The sequence below is a fragment of the Aplysia californica genome, unplaced genomic scaffold (assembly GCF_000002075.1).
Source record: "Aplysia californica isolate F4 #8 unplaced genomic scaffold, AplCal3.0 scaffold00742, whole genome shotgun sequence".
NCBI lineage: Eukaryota > Metazoa > Mollusca > Gastropoda > Aplysiida > Aplysiidae > Aplysia > Aplysia californica.
In genome coordinates, this window is record NW_004798012.1 from 86,716 (window position 1) to 101,099 (window position 14,384).

The 14,384-nt window shown below is 39.6% G+C and overlaps 1 protein-coding gene across 2 annotated transcripts; it reads right to left on the bottom strand.

Annotated features, from left to right (window-relative positions):
* Positions 1-3,266: 3,266 nt before the first annotated feature.
* Positions 3,267-13,761, bottom strand: LOC101852277. 2 transcript variants are annotated; one of them, XM_005109005.2, is made up of 6 exons: positions 13,648-13,761; positions 12,969-13,052; positions 10,044-10,186; positions 7,910-8,040; positions 6,369-6,435; positions 3,267-4,005 (listed from the first exon to the last, which is right to left on the bottom strand). In XM_005109005.2, the coding sequence occupies exons 2-6, from the start codon at positions 13,040-13,042 to the stop codon at positions 3,875-3,877; spliced, it is 546 nt and encodes a 181-aa protein (XP_005109062.1). In that variant the 5' UTR covers positions 13,043-13,052; positions 13,648-13,761; the 3' UTR covers positions 3,267-3,874. The 2 variants fall into 2 exon arrangements, with proteins under 2 accessions (XP_005109062.1, XP_005109063.1); XM_005109006.3 differs by lacking the exons at positions 12,969-13,052; positions 13,648-13,761 and adding an exon at positions 11,400-11,828.
* Positions 13,762-14,384: the final 623 nt, after the last annotated feature.

The following is a 14,384-nucleotide window of genomic DNA, read 5'->3' on the forward strand; positions in this document are numbered from 1 at the left end:
GCGAGAGAGGGCTGCGGTGTGCTGCAGACTTCGATCTAGCCCTAAGCCTAGCTACACGCACGCGTAATGTGTCATGCGCAGGCCTTCCACATTGCCAAAACCCCATGTTCATGGGTACTTGTGACACCAGAGAGTATTTAATATTTTATGGTCTCTGGTGACACTGACAAGGGAAACTACCCATGAATAAATACAGCTGGATTAGTCTAGAAATGCTTACTTCTCTTGCATTTCTGATTTAACGGGGATCGGATTTAACAGGACTTTTTCTCTGGTGCCACCATCCCTGTTATATTCGATTTCCACTGTATAATATAAGGATCATCCTTCATCTGTGGGTATTTACATTTTTGAAAGGCACAGATATTGAGATTGATGATTTTTTTTTGCTGCAGAATTCTTGACCAGGATAGCCCCATGTATGTGGGTGGTTTTTGGGTGTTCTGGTGTAGCAGTAGAAGAAGCTTCTCTGCGCTGTCACAGGAGACCTGAGTTCGGTTCCCTAGCCTAGAGGGGAGAAATTTTTTTTATTGAGATACTTATCTCGGTCCTTCTGCAGGGAAGTTGTGTCCCTCTCCGTTCTCAGCCTAGGTTGGCCCTGATAGGCAAGGTCACCACAAGCTGATCTCCACTAATAGAAATTATCTAAATTGTGTCGATGGAGGTGTAAATACAACACATAAACATTTTCTTTTTCACATCTGTTGTGCTTATCTCTCCTCCTTCAAACTTCTTGTCTTTGTGTTACTCTCTAGTTGTAACCCCTCTAACTCTAATCTCCAGAATACTGAGACACTCAATAAAAATTCTTTCCACTTGGTTTTCTTCATTCAACTTGATTTTGGTATCCCTTTAGTTTAGCTTAGTGCTGTTCTCTGCTCACCACTTCTGCCTAACGTCAAGAAGGGAAATGATTCTGCCATGAAAAGAAAAACAACAACAAAATGAGTTACTTTCATTTGTCCGAACAAAACATGAGTTTTCGATCGCTTTCAGCCTGTCTGCATGCTAGAGACCACAGTTCGCTCGCACAGTTGTGTGTGGTGTAGCGCTTAGGCACTTCACTGTCGCATGATACAGTACAGGAGTACAGGAGACCAGTAGTCTTCACTTCCCGAGTGGGGAGAAATTTTTATTGAGTATCCTGGTCTTTCTGCTGGCATGTTGTACCCTTCTCAGCCTGGGTATCGGCCCTGACAGGCAGAGTTGGAAGGGGCTTAAAAACCACATACATTGTTGAGAAAATGATAAGTAAAAAAGAGTAGTTGTTCTGGGTGGGAAGGGAGATATTATCACTGAACAGAGCAGCTGCCGAAAGGGTGTTTTGTGGCAACTTTGCCCCATATGCAGCAGTGATGTGCATCTCCAGTGGTGTTTCAGGGCGAAGTTACATTAGTTATTAGTAAAGTAAAGACCGTACAACTCAAACAGTTGGCAGTTTAATAGGGGCAAATAGTATGTTTAACACGAGACAAACGTTCCTTTTCGTGCATAGGTGAGGTGAAACTGAAACAGAGTTTGAGTTAGACTGTAGTTGTCGCAGTGGTAAAATGAAGGGGTGAAAGTAATTTGTAAGTAAAAAAGCAAATTGTCATCGTTCAGGGTTAGCGATTTTTTAATTCTCCATAAATGAATATTTACATGTGTAGCATCTACAAAGCTGCCAAGTTTTTGTGACACACCTAGAAGGTGAAAAGGTCCTTTTTATGCATGTGCACACAATTGTATACAATTTATTTTCTTGATTTATTACCAAGAAAAGACCAGGATAATAATAGTAATAATACAGCATTTGTGAGAGTACTCAAGCAGAGAAGTAAATGGCTCACCATGATTGGCTGCATCTGTTTCACTACAACATGCAGATTCAGATCTGACACTTGAAGGAGGTTTTAAACTCTAATAGCAAGGCAAAATAAGAATAAAGACAGTAGGCCTACCTCCACACACACACACAAAATATTCCCTGTCAGAGTTACACTTCTCTTATCTACAGTAGACCATGACTATAGCGGCACCTGCTACAGCGGGACCTTACTGGAATCCCCTTTTTACTTTCTATGCAAACTCATTTACATGTGCTCGGGTTTAACGGGGCAAGGAAAGGCCCGAACTCGGATACAGTGGGAGAGATCACGCGAGCTCTAGCTGTGGGGAAGGGGGTTGGGGGGGCTGTACGCGGGCTCCAAACAAGCAGTCAACTGTGCGGCATCGTGATTGGTCAGTTCAGTGATGAGTGAGGTGGGGTAGGCGGCAGAGAGAGATGGTGCGGAGAGACGCGTTACGTGAGCCACTCCAAAAGTGATGTGCCATAGCTTAGACGCTCAGTATGAGAGTGTATAGGCCTAGGTAAGGCCAAAAAGTAAAAGAAGAAGAGAGCATGTTGTGTGTGATTCCTGATTCACTGAATTGCGATCGTTGATGCTCATCATAAGCATACACACGCATCCACTTCACCAGTTCTACAGTAGGCCTAGGCCTAATGGTACAATAGACAGCACAAGCAACGAGACCGAGGAAAAGATGGCTTCCAACAAAGACTCCTAAATGCTTCTCACTCGAATTAATTAAAGGCAGAGATAATCAACGAAGTTGACAAGAAAAGGAAGATTAATCTAAAGTGAAAATTTTATTGATATGGAAGGGAGGTAATCATGTGGATTTTAAAGACATTTTTCTGTAATTTCCCCTTTGCATTCCTAGGGCGGGAACTCCCCTACAGCGGGATTTTTCTTCTGGAACTATAGCTATGTTCTACTATATAGGTAAGTTAAGCGCGTACTGGACTGTATTATATTATAGATTTAACTTTAGTAATCTGAAAAGCACAATGTAACCATAAATAAAATGGTACATTGTTCCTAGGCAGTTTAGTGAACGCACTCACAGCAGGGCGAATTGGCCACGATACGCCTTGTAGAATTTTGTGATCGGCCGTGAAGACTAGCGTTACAGTGGATCTAAACAACTCACAGTTTAGTTTCGTTTTGTCAATCGAACTATTTCCCTTCGTCAAGCTTTACTTGTTGGCGTGTTTCGCGGATTGAAGCGTGCGTTTAGAAGTGACCGTGCGTTTGTACGTCTAAATTATAAGAACCCCCCCCTCATAAGACGAAAGCATGCGTTTGAGCTGAGCGTGCTTTTGTATAGCAGGTGTTTAGGTGGAGACTACTGTAACATAGCTTTGTTCTCTGTAACTGGAATAACTTGCATGACTAAGGGCTTGTTCTATAAATCCACCTCAAGACCCATTGTGAACTCAGAGAAAAATTTGAATTCTTTATTCCGATGATCAGTGTCATGCTTGACCTTAGTTTTGATATTTGTGAACATAAAGAGAGGTCCTTTTCAAGGCTAGGACCTGGACAGGGAAATTCACTGCGTAAATTTGTGAAACTCAACATACTGGTACAGTCTTGCAAGAACATTGCAAACACGCTCAGAGTGTGTCAGCCTTAAATCAAACATTCATATATCACACAGGATAAAAATAGGATTAAAAATAAGCGCTTTAATTCTAATCACAGAAATGCTTTAATTTCCACAAAGACATAAATTTTTAATTTGATTATGATACATGTTTATAAATGCGTATGTCTTGAATCATCACAATCAAAGACCTTTGTCGGACTGAAAATCACACTTGTAATACTTGTAAAAATGTAAAAAAGAAGACATATGAAGACTTGAATGTTTCCCAGCGTGTTACATCTTTGTGCCATGTTGATGAGAATAAGTTATCAGCTAGGTTATTCTGTATGCACAGCCTTCTCAGATAAAATACATCCAACCTGATCTGTGATATCACATGATCAATAATAATCTCAACAAAGTGGAACAAATCAAGAGGAACTGTCGACGAGTGTCGAGGTAATTAGATGTGCCACAAACAAGAGCAACACTTGACTGGTTCGTAACAGACACCTCTCCTCTCTCCTTTGTCCAGAACTGCATTCTGCTTCACCTGGTTTATGATCCAGAAGGGCAGAAGGACCGCAACATACACTGGGGAGAAATTGTCAAACATCGGATGACCAAAAAACAATACTGGTACATAGCTCACAATGACCAAAGTTACAGTTGGTCTGCTGTTCAGATATATATATTATCACTTATCAGGCCCAAAATTTGGAATTCTTTTTTCTTGAAAGTTCTTGCAGTTTCTTAATTTGAGGTATTAAGAAATATTTTGTAGAAATTCAAATTCCAAATGTTGAAACAAACAAGAAGAGATACCTACTGTCCTGTACAACTGCTAAAAGAATGAAATTATGTGAGGCATCATGGTGAAATCAGGTGCTTGTTAAAAAAAAGGAAATTGAAGAAACAAGCATTTTTCTACTTCTAGTTTTGACAACTTTTATCGTTTGACTAAACATTTCCATGTGAATTTTACTTAAAAACATTGATTTAATGGCACAAAATATGTCAATTTTCAGTTTTCAAGGACTCCCAAGCTATAGAAGTTACCAAACTTTGGTGGCCATGTTATTGCTAATTTTACCTCTGAAACCAAGCTACCCCAACCACCTTCAATCTTAAATATCTTGACTTCTTCTATTCTATTTTTTCATAGAAAGCAAGGAAAATGAATAAGCTTTCAGATGATGCCAATAACTCCACATGCTCAAAAATTGATGAGTGCCTGATCCACCGCGTCGTAACACATATGGTTTTTCTCCTGTAAAACTGACATGAGAAATCTTAAGATCTCCAGAAAACTTTGGAGTGAGAGTGTCTGTGGAAACAGAACACAAATACACACACAAGGGGAAATAACAGTGCTCTCGCCCAGCAACTGTGTACATCAGTGAACTGTGCTCTAGTCCAATAACTGTATGTACGTGAACTGTACTCTAGCCCAGCAACTCGGACCTCAGTGCTTTCTTGTCGTATATCCTTTTTTTTTTAACATTAGAAATGTGACTTCTTCTTAAGCTCACTCTTTGTTAAGAATTGTTTTCACTGCTTAAAAAAATGGCGAAACAGCAAGAAAGCGATGAGGTTGCAAACTGTGTACCCATATCTGTAAACTGTGCTCTAGTCCAGCAACTGTGAATGTACGTGAACTGTGCTCTAGTCCAGCAACTGTGAATGTACGTGAACTGTGCTCTAGCCCAATAACTGTGTAGCCTACCCATATATCTGTGAACTGTGCTCTAGCCCAGCAACTGTGTATCATGTATGTGAACTGTGCTCTAGTCCAGCAACTGTGTATGTCAGTGAACTGTGCTCTAGAACAGCAACTGTGTACCCATATATGTGAACTGTACTCTAGCCCAGCAACTGTGTATGTATGAGAACTGTGCTCTAGTCCAGCAACTGTGTACCCATATGTTTGTGAATTGTGCTCTAGCCCTGCAACTTTGTATCGGTATGTCTGTGAGTGATCTCCCTCTCATTGGATATGGATTAGCCAGAGGCTCTAAAGTGGGCGGATGACGGATGATTTGGTGTAGTTTGCTCCTTTCCTCCTATCAAACATCCATCATCCTTGTCTCTCCTTCTTTTCTTTGAATGTAACATCTCTAATCTTCAGCACTTAAATGATCTAACTCAAACTGTGTTGCAAATGCTGTAAAACTCATATTAAAACTAAAGAAAAGCTAAAAAACGACTCTAAAGGTATAATTTCCAGCAAATACTTTCCTCCGCTACTGCTAGCTATACCATAATTTCAAAGTAGCACTGCATATTTAACCGTATCCGTACGCCCTGGGGTCATTTTGTACACCCGAGGTGTATTCTTCACATTTTAGAATACTTTGTGCGAAGATCTCTTTGAAACGTTCAGTATTTCTCAAAAAATCATTTTAACAGACTGCTATGCAAAGCGTGCGGATCGGATTAATGAGTAAATTTCCTCTTTGGAAGTGGTGGAACAGAGTTCCTCACGTCGTATGGATATGATAGTAAAACATGATATACCGATAGGGTTAACAGACTGAAAGCTGCAGTACTTCAGAGACAAGCATTCACCAGTCACAGATGCTTCTTTTATCTCTTAGCACCAACCAAGCAGCCCTCAAAATCAAAAGGGAGCAAAGTTTTCTTGAAAAGAGTTAAATGAAAGTCCTGATCGTATGAAGATCTCCCATGTGGCTGCATGAATAGACTCGTGCGCCACATGGAGGTCCCCTGGTCGCATCATGAGGATTCCTTAACATGGTGTCTTTACGATGATCTGAAATTCAACTCTGTCAACTGACAATCAAAAACTGGTTTTTACCTGACTTAATAGCCAGAGTATGCCATTAACCAAAAAGAATTCCATTACAATATGCTAATTAATGTCTTTTACAGAAAAATATGTGACAAGTGGCTGCATAGTACTTCTACTCTAGCTAAAGAAGAAAGTCAAAACTCACCTATGGACACACCACAGAGCACAGCCAAGGCCAAAGAAATGTCATAGAGCTCAGGCGTGCTGAAGTCCTGAGAAAAAAAAGTATTTATGCAAATAAATGCCTGAATTCAGTACAAATTTGTTGAAAGTGACATCCGCAAAAAGGTTTTTTCCCCCCCACTTATTGTGCTTAAAATAATTTCATAGTAAAGAGACATTCTAAAGAATTAAAGGGAGAGGCAAAAGGTTTGACAGAAACAGTTCTAAAATATTCTTATTGTCAGAATAAAATAGTGAGAAATTTTCAGAGTGGGAGAAATGATAGCAGGACATTTCAAATCTTTGCAGAATGTTACAACACACACACACAAAATGACAAAGGGAAGAAAGATAATAACAAATAGAAGAATGCTTCTGGATTCCCAAAAGTGAATAAGACAAGGAACCTATTTTAGAAACAAAAATACAAACTGCATGGTACAGATAACTAGAGTATACATACACATTATAAAAATCTCGACCTAAGATCCCAGTCCAGTAGTCTCCGCCTAAACGCACGGTGCTCCAGAAGGCCACTAGAGCTAAGCGTTAAGCGTGTGTTTAAATGGAGCGTGCGTTTACATGAACCTGTGCACAGGGAGGAAGAGATGCAATCATCTCATGCCTTGATAATGTTGATAAGGTTAAATGAACATATTCATGCTCAGCCATATATTATATGCACTTGGAGTAGATGAGTGTCACAACAAAGGTCAAGAAATATACCCCATAAGAATCTGTTATAGTGAGACCAGAGGTTCAATATACGTGACACACACAACAACAACATAGCTTTGCTCATCACAACTAATCAGCTGTTCCGTGAACTTCAACAGCCTGGGCTGGCCAATGCAGCCAAATGAAATAATCAAAAATGTTAGTTTTTTCTCCAGTCCAGAGGTTTTCACAAAGCATGCTCCGTATCGTCTGCAATAAATGTACTATGCCCAGAACGCTAAATTTTTCTAGAGAGAGAGAAAAAACTGTTTCATTATTTAAACAACTGTACCTTTATGTTATAAATGTATCTGTTCTTGCTTTTTTCAACATTAGGAATTTGAATTTTGACAAAATATTTCTTCGGCACATGCAACTGATACAACAGATTAACTCCTTATTTCCGGCAAGTAGCTCCTAGCGCCTCGTGGTCAGGATCACTGTGCCGATGAGCCGCTGGCAGCGGCTTGGGCACATTCCTTTACAATGACTTCGACATCAAATTATTTTTTGGAAATTCCCCCAAAACAGGTCTCTCTTACCAGGAGTTTATTCATTAGATGAAGAACTATCAAAATAGATTCACTAATCACTTGTTTTGATTTAAGGATCCGTTTAGTGAAGTGTTTGTCATGTTCAGATTTTGTACCAGGGGTTTACTCCCCTCGGAGATAAAGAGTTAAGTAACTACAGTAAAAAAATGTTCCAAACTGTAGGCTTGATACATTTTGACAGTTGGCCAAAGATAGGATTGTGCTCCCCTCCACAGCACATCCTCCAATCTCTAATTTGTCTGTCACAACTCACACAATCTTGGGCTTTGGATGTGGACACGCACTGTATCATTCCCGTGATGAAAGTGACCAGGCCAAACCCATGGAAGGTGAGCTTAACCTCTCTAGGAACAGGAACCATTGTGACAAACAGGAATGTAAAACCTGAAAAGAAAAAGCCAAGCTGAAAAATCCAATCCTTGTCCTTCCATACACTGTATTGTATGGTACACAATAATAAATCAATATAATATTGTGCAAACTAGGAGAAATATTTCATTCACATACTGAATTTGTTCATTTTCTTCAAATCAAACATCTCTTCACTATAAGCCGAGTCCATATGTTGGCTTCACAGATTCCTGTAGCTTGGGACTATTAGGTTTATTGGCATACATTTCTTCACCAGCGGAAGTCTTGTGTTTTGACAACCGCTGACCATATACAAACAGTGGAATCTACTTGCCAAATACAGTTAATATGAAAACATCAATAAAGAGAAATATAGATAATAAATATTAAAAATCCCAGATTTGTCTTTTCTCCTGTTTGAGTGACCTCTACAAAGAAAATCATGCAAAACAGAAAAAAATCCAGCGGTCTTGCAGATTTTGGTTTAAGCAGACTCCAATTTAAATGTTATGCATAATGCACAATGAGACAGCAGCATCTATCCATGTACAGGTTTGGTTCCTCGCCGTCACATACAGAAGACGTGAGTTCCATTCCTATGAGGGGAGGATATAAGTATTTCATCCATCTGCTGGGATGTTGCATTCGTCTCAGCCCAGGTCCTACCAGGTCACCAGGCTGGGAGGAGAAGCATCCCCAAAAAAGTAAGTGTACGAGTTAACTCCCTTATTGTTAGATTATTTAAAAGGAAGAACTTCCGGAGTTAAGGTCCATCTCCAATAGGACTGAGCTACAGTGGAAACCTGATATAACAGAGATGGTAGGACCAGAGAAAAAGTCATGTTATATCAGATCCCTGTTAAATCAGAAATGCAAGGGAAGTAAGCATTTGTGGATTAATCCAGCTGTGTTTATTCATGGGTAGTTACCCTTGGCACAAATACGCAAAAACAGGGATTTTGGCCATGTGGCAGGCTTGCGCATGACACATTACTCGTGCGTGTACAGGTACTAGATCGAAATCTGCAGCACACCGCAGCCTTCTCCCGCTCCACCTGTTGCGTGCGCTTGCAGTGGCGTGGCTTGCATGGGTTTGCTTGATCACTGCATTACTCTCTCTTTCTCTCTCTCTCTCTCTCTCTCTCTCTCTCTTTAAATTTTGTTTGACACATTGTTAATGAGCCGTTGTCCCTGCTATAACCGACTGGGCTCCGGTGAGGTCCTGTTACTGCCAATAACTTTTAATAGAGACAAAGAGTAGGAAGAAACGGGGATTTATACCGGATCCCTGTTACTACCGGGCCTGTTAAAACTGTTATATATGGTTTCCACTGTAAATGGATTGAGAGCCTTGGAAACTCCATAAAGCAACCAGTGTTCAAGAATATCCAGTCAGGGATCCAAACTAGGTCCACCCACTCTTTACTCTAGCATGATAGTCGATACCAACTGAGCTAACAGAGCACCAACAGCAAGAAGGATAAGAAAAATTCAGGCTTATTGACTTAAATTCAAAGTCTGATCTTCTGTAGGTAACACTACAAAACTTTCACCATAATTTATCAAAATTTGTTTTTGGGTTTCACTGACCATCCTTTTGAGGATCTGTTGGTGCCCTGTATTATTCACATTGTCAGTCAATACAGCACAGTGAGAGTCACTTGCTTCAGGAGCGGGGTTGTTAAAACAAAATATATTACAAAGCTCTCATTACTTTTTCTACTTTGAGAATGCCCAATTAGAGAACAAAAATGTAAGTGTTTTTACGCCTCAATCGACACAAACACAAACAAATTACCAGATAAGTTTTGACATACTGTGATAAACTATGGAGAAATAATTGAAGGACAAAAACATGTAAGTTTTTTTAAAACACAGTAAAAACCCAAAGAGAGGCCATAGTGGGTCAGCACCTAATTATAAAAAACATAATCACTGAGAAGGACAGAATTTTTTCAAAAGCAAATCTAACGGAGTTCCATGACATGATTGTTGATACAAAGAGCAGAAAAACTGAAGGAAAGCAGTCACACTACCAATGACGAAGAATGTGAAAATGATTGACGTGATGAGCAGGGGCATCAAAGGTTCGGGACACCATCTGGTCGTCTTGTCCTGCAGCAGCACGTAGAACTGGGGTATCAGCAGACACAACGTCGCAAACACCGCCACCACCGTGCTGGGGACAGAACCAGCCGTTTCCATTATACAGGTCGCTAGGTTACTATTTTATTCAGTGTAGGTAGATAGGTAGTTAAGTTGATATTCTATTCAGTGTAGATAGTTAGGTATTTTATTCAGTGTTTAAAGCCATGGGTCCATTAACTTAAAGGAGCAACCGCATAATAAATTATAAATAACACAAATATCAGGACATTTTACAAATATTTTTTGTTCTTAAACAAAGTTTGCAAAATGAAATGGTATAAGTAATAGGCCCTACATGTAATTTTTTTCATGGCTAACACATTGTCATTTTTTTTTATCACTGGGTTAAGAAGGAGGGAATAAATAATTTGCTCTTTATATGCAAAGCGTGAATCATTAAAAATAAATACAGTGAAATTCATCTTCAATAGTGTCACGACGCGGTGGAATCAGGCGCTCGTCAATTTTGAGGCATACAGAGTTATTGGTATCATCTTAAAGCCTGTCCATTTGCCTTGCTTTTGATGAAAAAAATATCCATTTATCGTGGATCCAAGTCAAGAAATTGGCAATTGAAGGAGGTGGGGGTCACTTGGATTCAGAGGTAAAATTAGTGGGAAAATGGCTGCCAAAGATGAGTCATTTCCTTACCTTGACTAGAATCCATGGAAACTGAAAGTTAACATCTTTTACGCCTTTAATCAACGCTTTTCAGTAAAATCCACACAGAAATGTGTTCTAATAGGCAGGAAATTGGTGCTGAGCCAAAAAACAAAAAATTTGATAAAAATTTCCAAACCTGCGGAAAAATGCCAGTTTCTTGACTTTCATTATTTGGACGAGCACCTGATTTCACCATGCAGCCTCACAATTCATCATGAGAGCTTTTCTATAATTTTACAAAAACCCCAAACAAGATAATCAGTGACAAGAAAAGTCACAAATGTGTTAAGGCAAATGAAATGCAATTACAGCTATATCACCGATTTCCCCCTTGGCATAAAAGAGTTTTCTGACTGTTCCAGTTTCACAATATTCTACGACTACGAGTGTGAAGGAGGAAGATTGAGGCAAATTGGGCTCACCTATATTTTTGTTAAATGTTCAGATCATTAAAAAACAATTTAAGTTATGAACTAACAAGAAGTAAAACACAATAATTATGCATGTGTGACATCTAGGAAGTATAATACAAGTTTTCAGAAATAGAGTACATTAAAAACGCAAAATTAAGCTCAACATACCATTTAGGTGTCAAACCCTCTTCGAAAATAGGGAATAATAGAAACATAAACAACAAAAAACATTTTTAACACATTGCAGTCACACAGCCAGCAGTACAAAATACCCCATCCGGTCTCCTAGCCAGGAGGAGTGACTGCAACAGACTTCTTGGGCCTGGCACAGTTCTGCGCCAGGTGACAGGAATGGATAATTTTCACCAACGCATTATTGCGCAGTGACCGCAAAGTATTAAAACCCCAAAACTTAAAGCTGAGGGGAGTCAAATTTTGTTAAATATATTGCATCAAAATCAAAATGTTGAGAAACAATTTAAAGCCCATGCAAAGTCATGCATTCTCACTAGGGCATATGGAAATGATACCTCATCAAATCATTTTTATAAAATCAGTTTTGAGTTTTGAAAACCAAGAACGTACAGTGGAAACCATATATAACAGGCCCGGTAATAGCAGGGATCCGGTAATAACAGGGATTTTTTAAATCCCCGTTTTTTCCTACTCTTCGTCTCTATTAAAAGTTATCGGCAATAACAGGGCCCCATCGGAGCCCAACCGGTTATAGCAGGGACAAAGGCTTGCTAACAATGTGTAAAAAGTAAGAGAGAGAGAGAGAGAGAGAGAGAGAGAGAGAGAGAGAGAGAGAGAGAGACAGAGAGACAGAGAGACAGAGAGAGAGAGAGAGAGAGAGAGTAAAGCAGTGATGGAGCAAGCCTATGCAAGCCATGCCACTGCAAGCACATGCAACGTGTGAAGCGAGAGAGGGCTGCAGTGTGCTGCAGACTTCGATCTAGCCCGAAACCTAGCAACACGCACGCGTAATGTGTCTACTGTCACCTACGAAGTCAAGCGCAAGAGAAAATGTCTTTCAATTGACCAAAAAAATCCCGAAATAATCCAGGCTCTTGACAAAAAGCAAGCTCCACTGGCAGAGATTTGTCGTCAGTTCGACATTCCACAAAGGTCGATTCACACCATTGTCAAGGATAGAGAGAAGATAGTGGCAGCATACCCTAAAGGAAAGTTTGCTCTGGATCGAAAGAAGATGAGACTACCCGATGCAGATGCTGTGGACCAAGCTCTTCTGATGTGGTTTAAGGAGGCTAGGAGAAAGTTGGTGCCAAAACCCCTGTTCGTGGGTACTTGTGGCAAAGGAAACTACCCATGAATAACTACAGCTGGATTAGTCCACAAATGCATACTTTCCTTGCATTTCTGATTTAACAGGGATCGGACATAACAGGACATTTTCTCTACTCCCACCATACTGTTATATCAGGTTTCCACTGTAATCAGTAGCTATAAAAGGCAAGAAAATTTTTTTTTCTACATAAATATTTAAAAGGATCCCTAAAAATGTTGGGAGACTGAACATATGGTACGTAGTACATATCTGAGAAAAGCTGAGATACTGTAACAATTAGTATATGATACATGAAGCTTTAAAAAGTAATATAATATTGTATCTAGATAGCAGTGTGCCTGAATTATCTACTGCAACAGTGACAAGAATTAGCCTACACTTGATAAGAATTGGAGTAGAATTTAAATAAACAAAGATTAAATTCTTACATTTTCACCCTGTTGCTTGGAGGGAACCATCTGACCAGATGGAAAATAGCATGAGCCCATAAATACTGCCACATTGTCAATTAGCTGAAAGGAAAACAAGATAATGAAGATGATTTTTTAAGAAGTAGCCTATTTATAATGGCATAATTAAATAATAATAGTAATAATGACAAGAAGAAGAATGACAGGAACTAGATATAATAATAATTAATAGTTCGCTCGTCAGAGCTCAGATGATGACCAATGCATTCATTAAATTTGCTGTAGACGAAATAGAAGAAATAATTAGGGTTAGAATCTAGATCTAGGTTTCTGCTATGATAGGCTATGGTAGATGAAAATGAAACAATTTCAGGCCGAAAATAGTTTGCCACATTTCGAGGTATATAAAAAGCTTCATTTAATTCCCGATACACTCCTTTATATATTAAAAAAATGTATTATGTCTTGTCTCGACACTCTCGATGAAGGCAATATATAGATCTAGGATATAATCTAGATCTAGATCTAGATCTTATATAATATAGGTATGTGCATTTTATTTCTTGACTTCGATCTGCCCTGCTACTGACTACTGACATAATTTGATTGAATCATTCTGAATTGGGAGGCAACATATATTGTTAAAAATAGAGTAGCATTCACGAACACAATCTGGTTTAGGTTCGATCAAACTCACCGTTCGTAGCTACTCTAAAAGAGAGTATTGCAACTGTAACTCCAACAAGACGTTCTCCAAAAAATAGATACTGTGTCAGTCACTACGTTATTGTTTATACTGGATTCAAGATGGCGACGGACAAGGGACATAACTCTGATTAGTGCAGAGAGCAAGGAGTTTACAGTTTGTTCCACAGAATTCTGTGGTTTGTTCTAATCTGAGCTCCTTGGCAGAGAGTGGCAATCAATAAAATTCTAAATTCCATGGTCGCAATCGAGACCGAGAACCCCAAGAACTCTCCCCCCCCCTCTCTCTCTCTCTCTCTCTCTCTCTTATTAATCCGAATACAGGAAAAAGAGGCTAAAACAGCACCTGGAATTGGATGGCTGGTGCCTCTATAAAAATAAATCATTGATGGTCTGGTCTGGTCTCCCTCTCTCTCTCTCTCTCTCTCTCTCTCTCTCTCTCTCTCTCTCTCTCTCTCTCTCTCTCTCTCTCTCTCTTGCCCTTTTTAACTCCAAGTGGAGCACAGGCCATCAACAGCATTACAATTACTCCAGCGAAGCCTGTCCTGCATCCTTTTCTATCTCTTTTTCCACGATGTCCCCACTTTTTCAATTTCCGCTTGTACCGCTCGCATGTCATCTTTGGTCTTCCTTCTTACGTTTTCCTCGTGGGTTCCACGTTAAAGTCTGCCTGGTGATGCTTGTCGGGGGTCTCCTCAGGGTGTGTCCAATCCATTACGCCAAAAAACA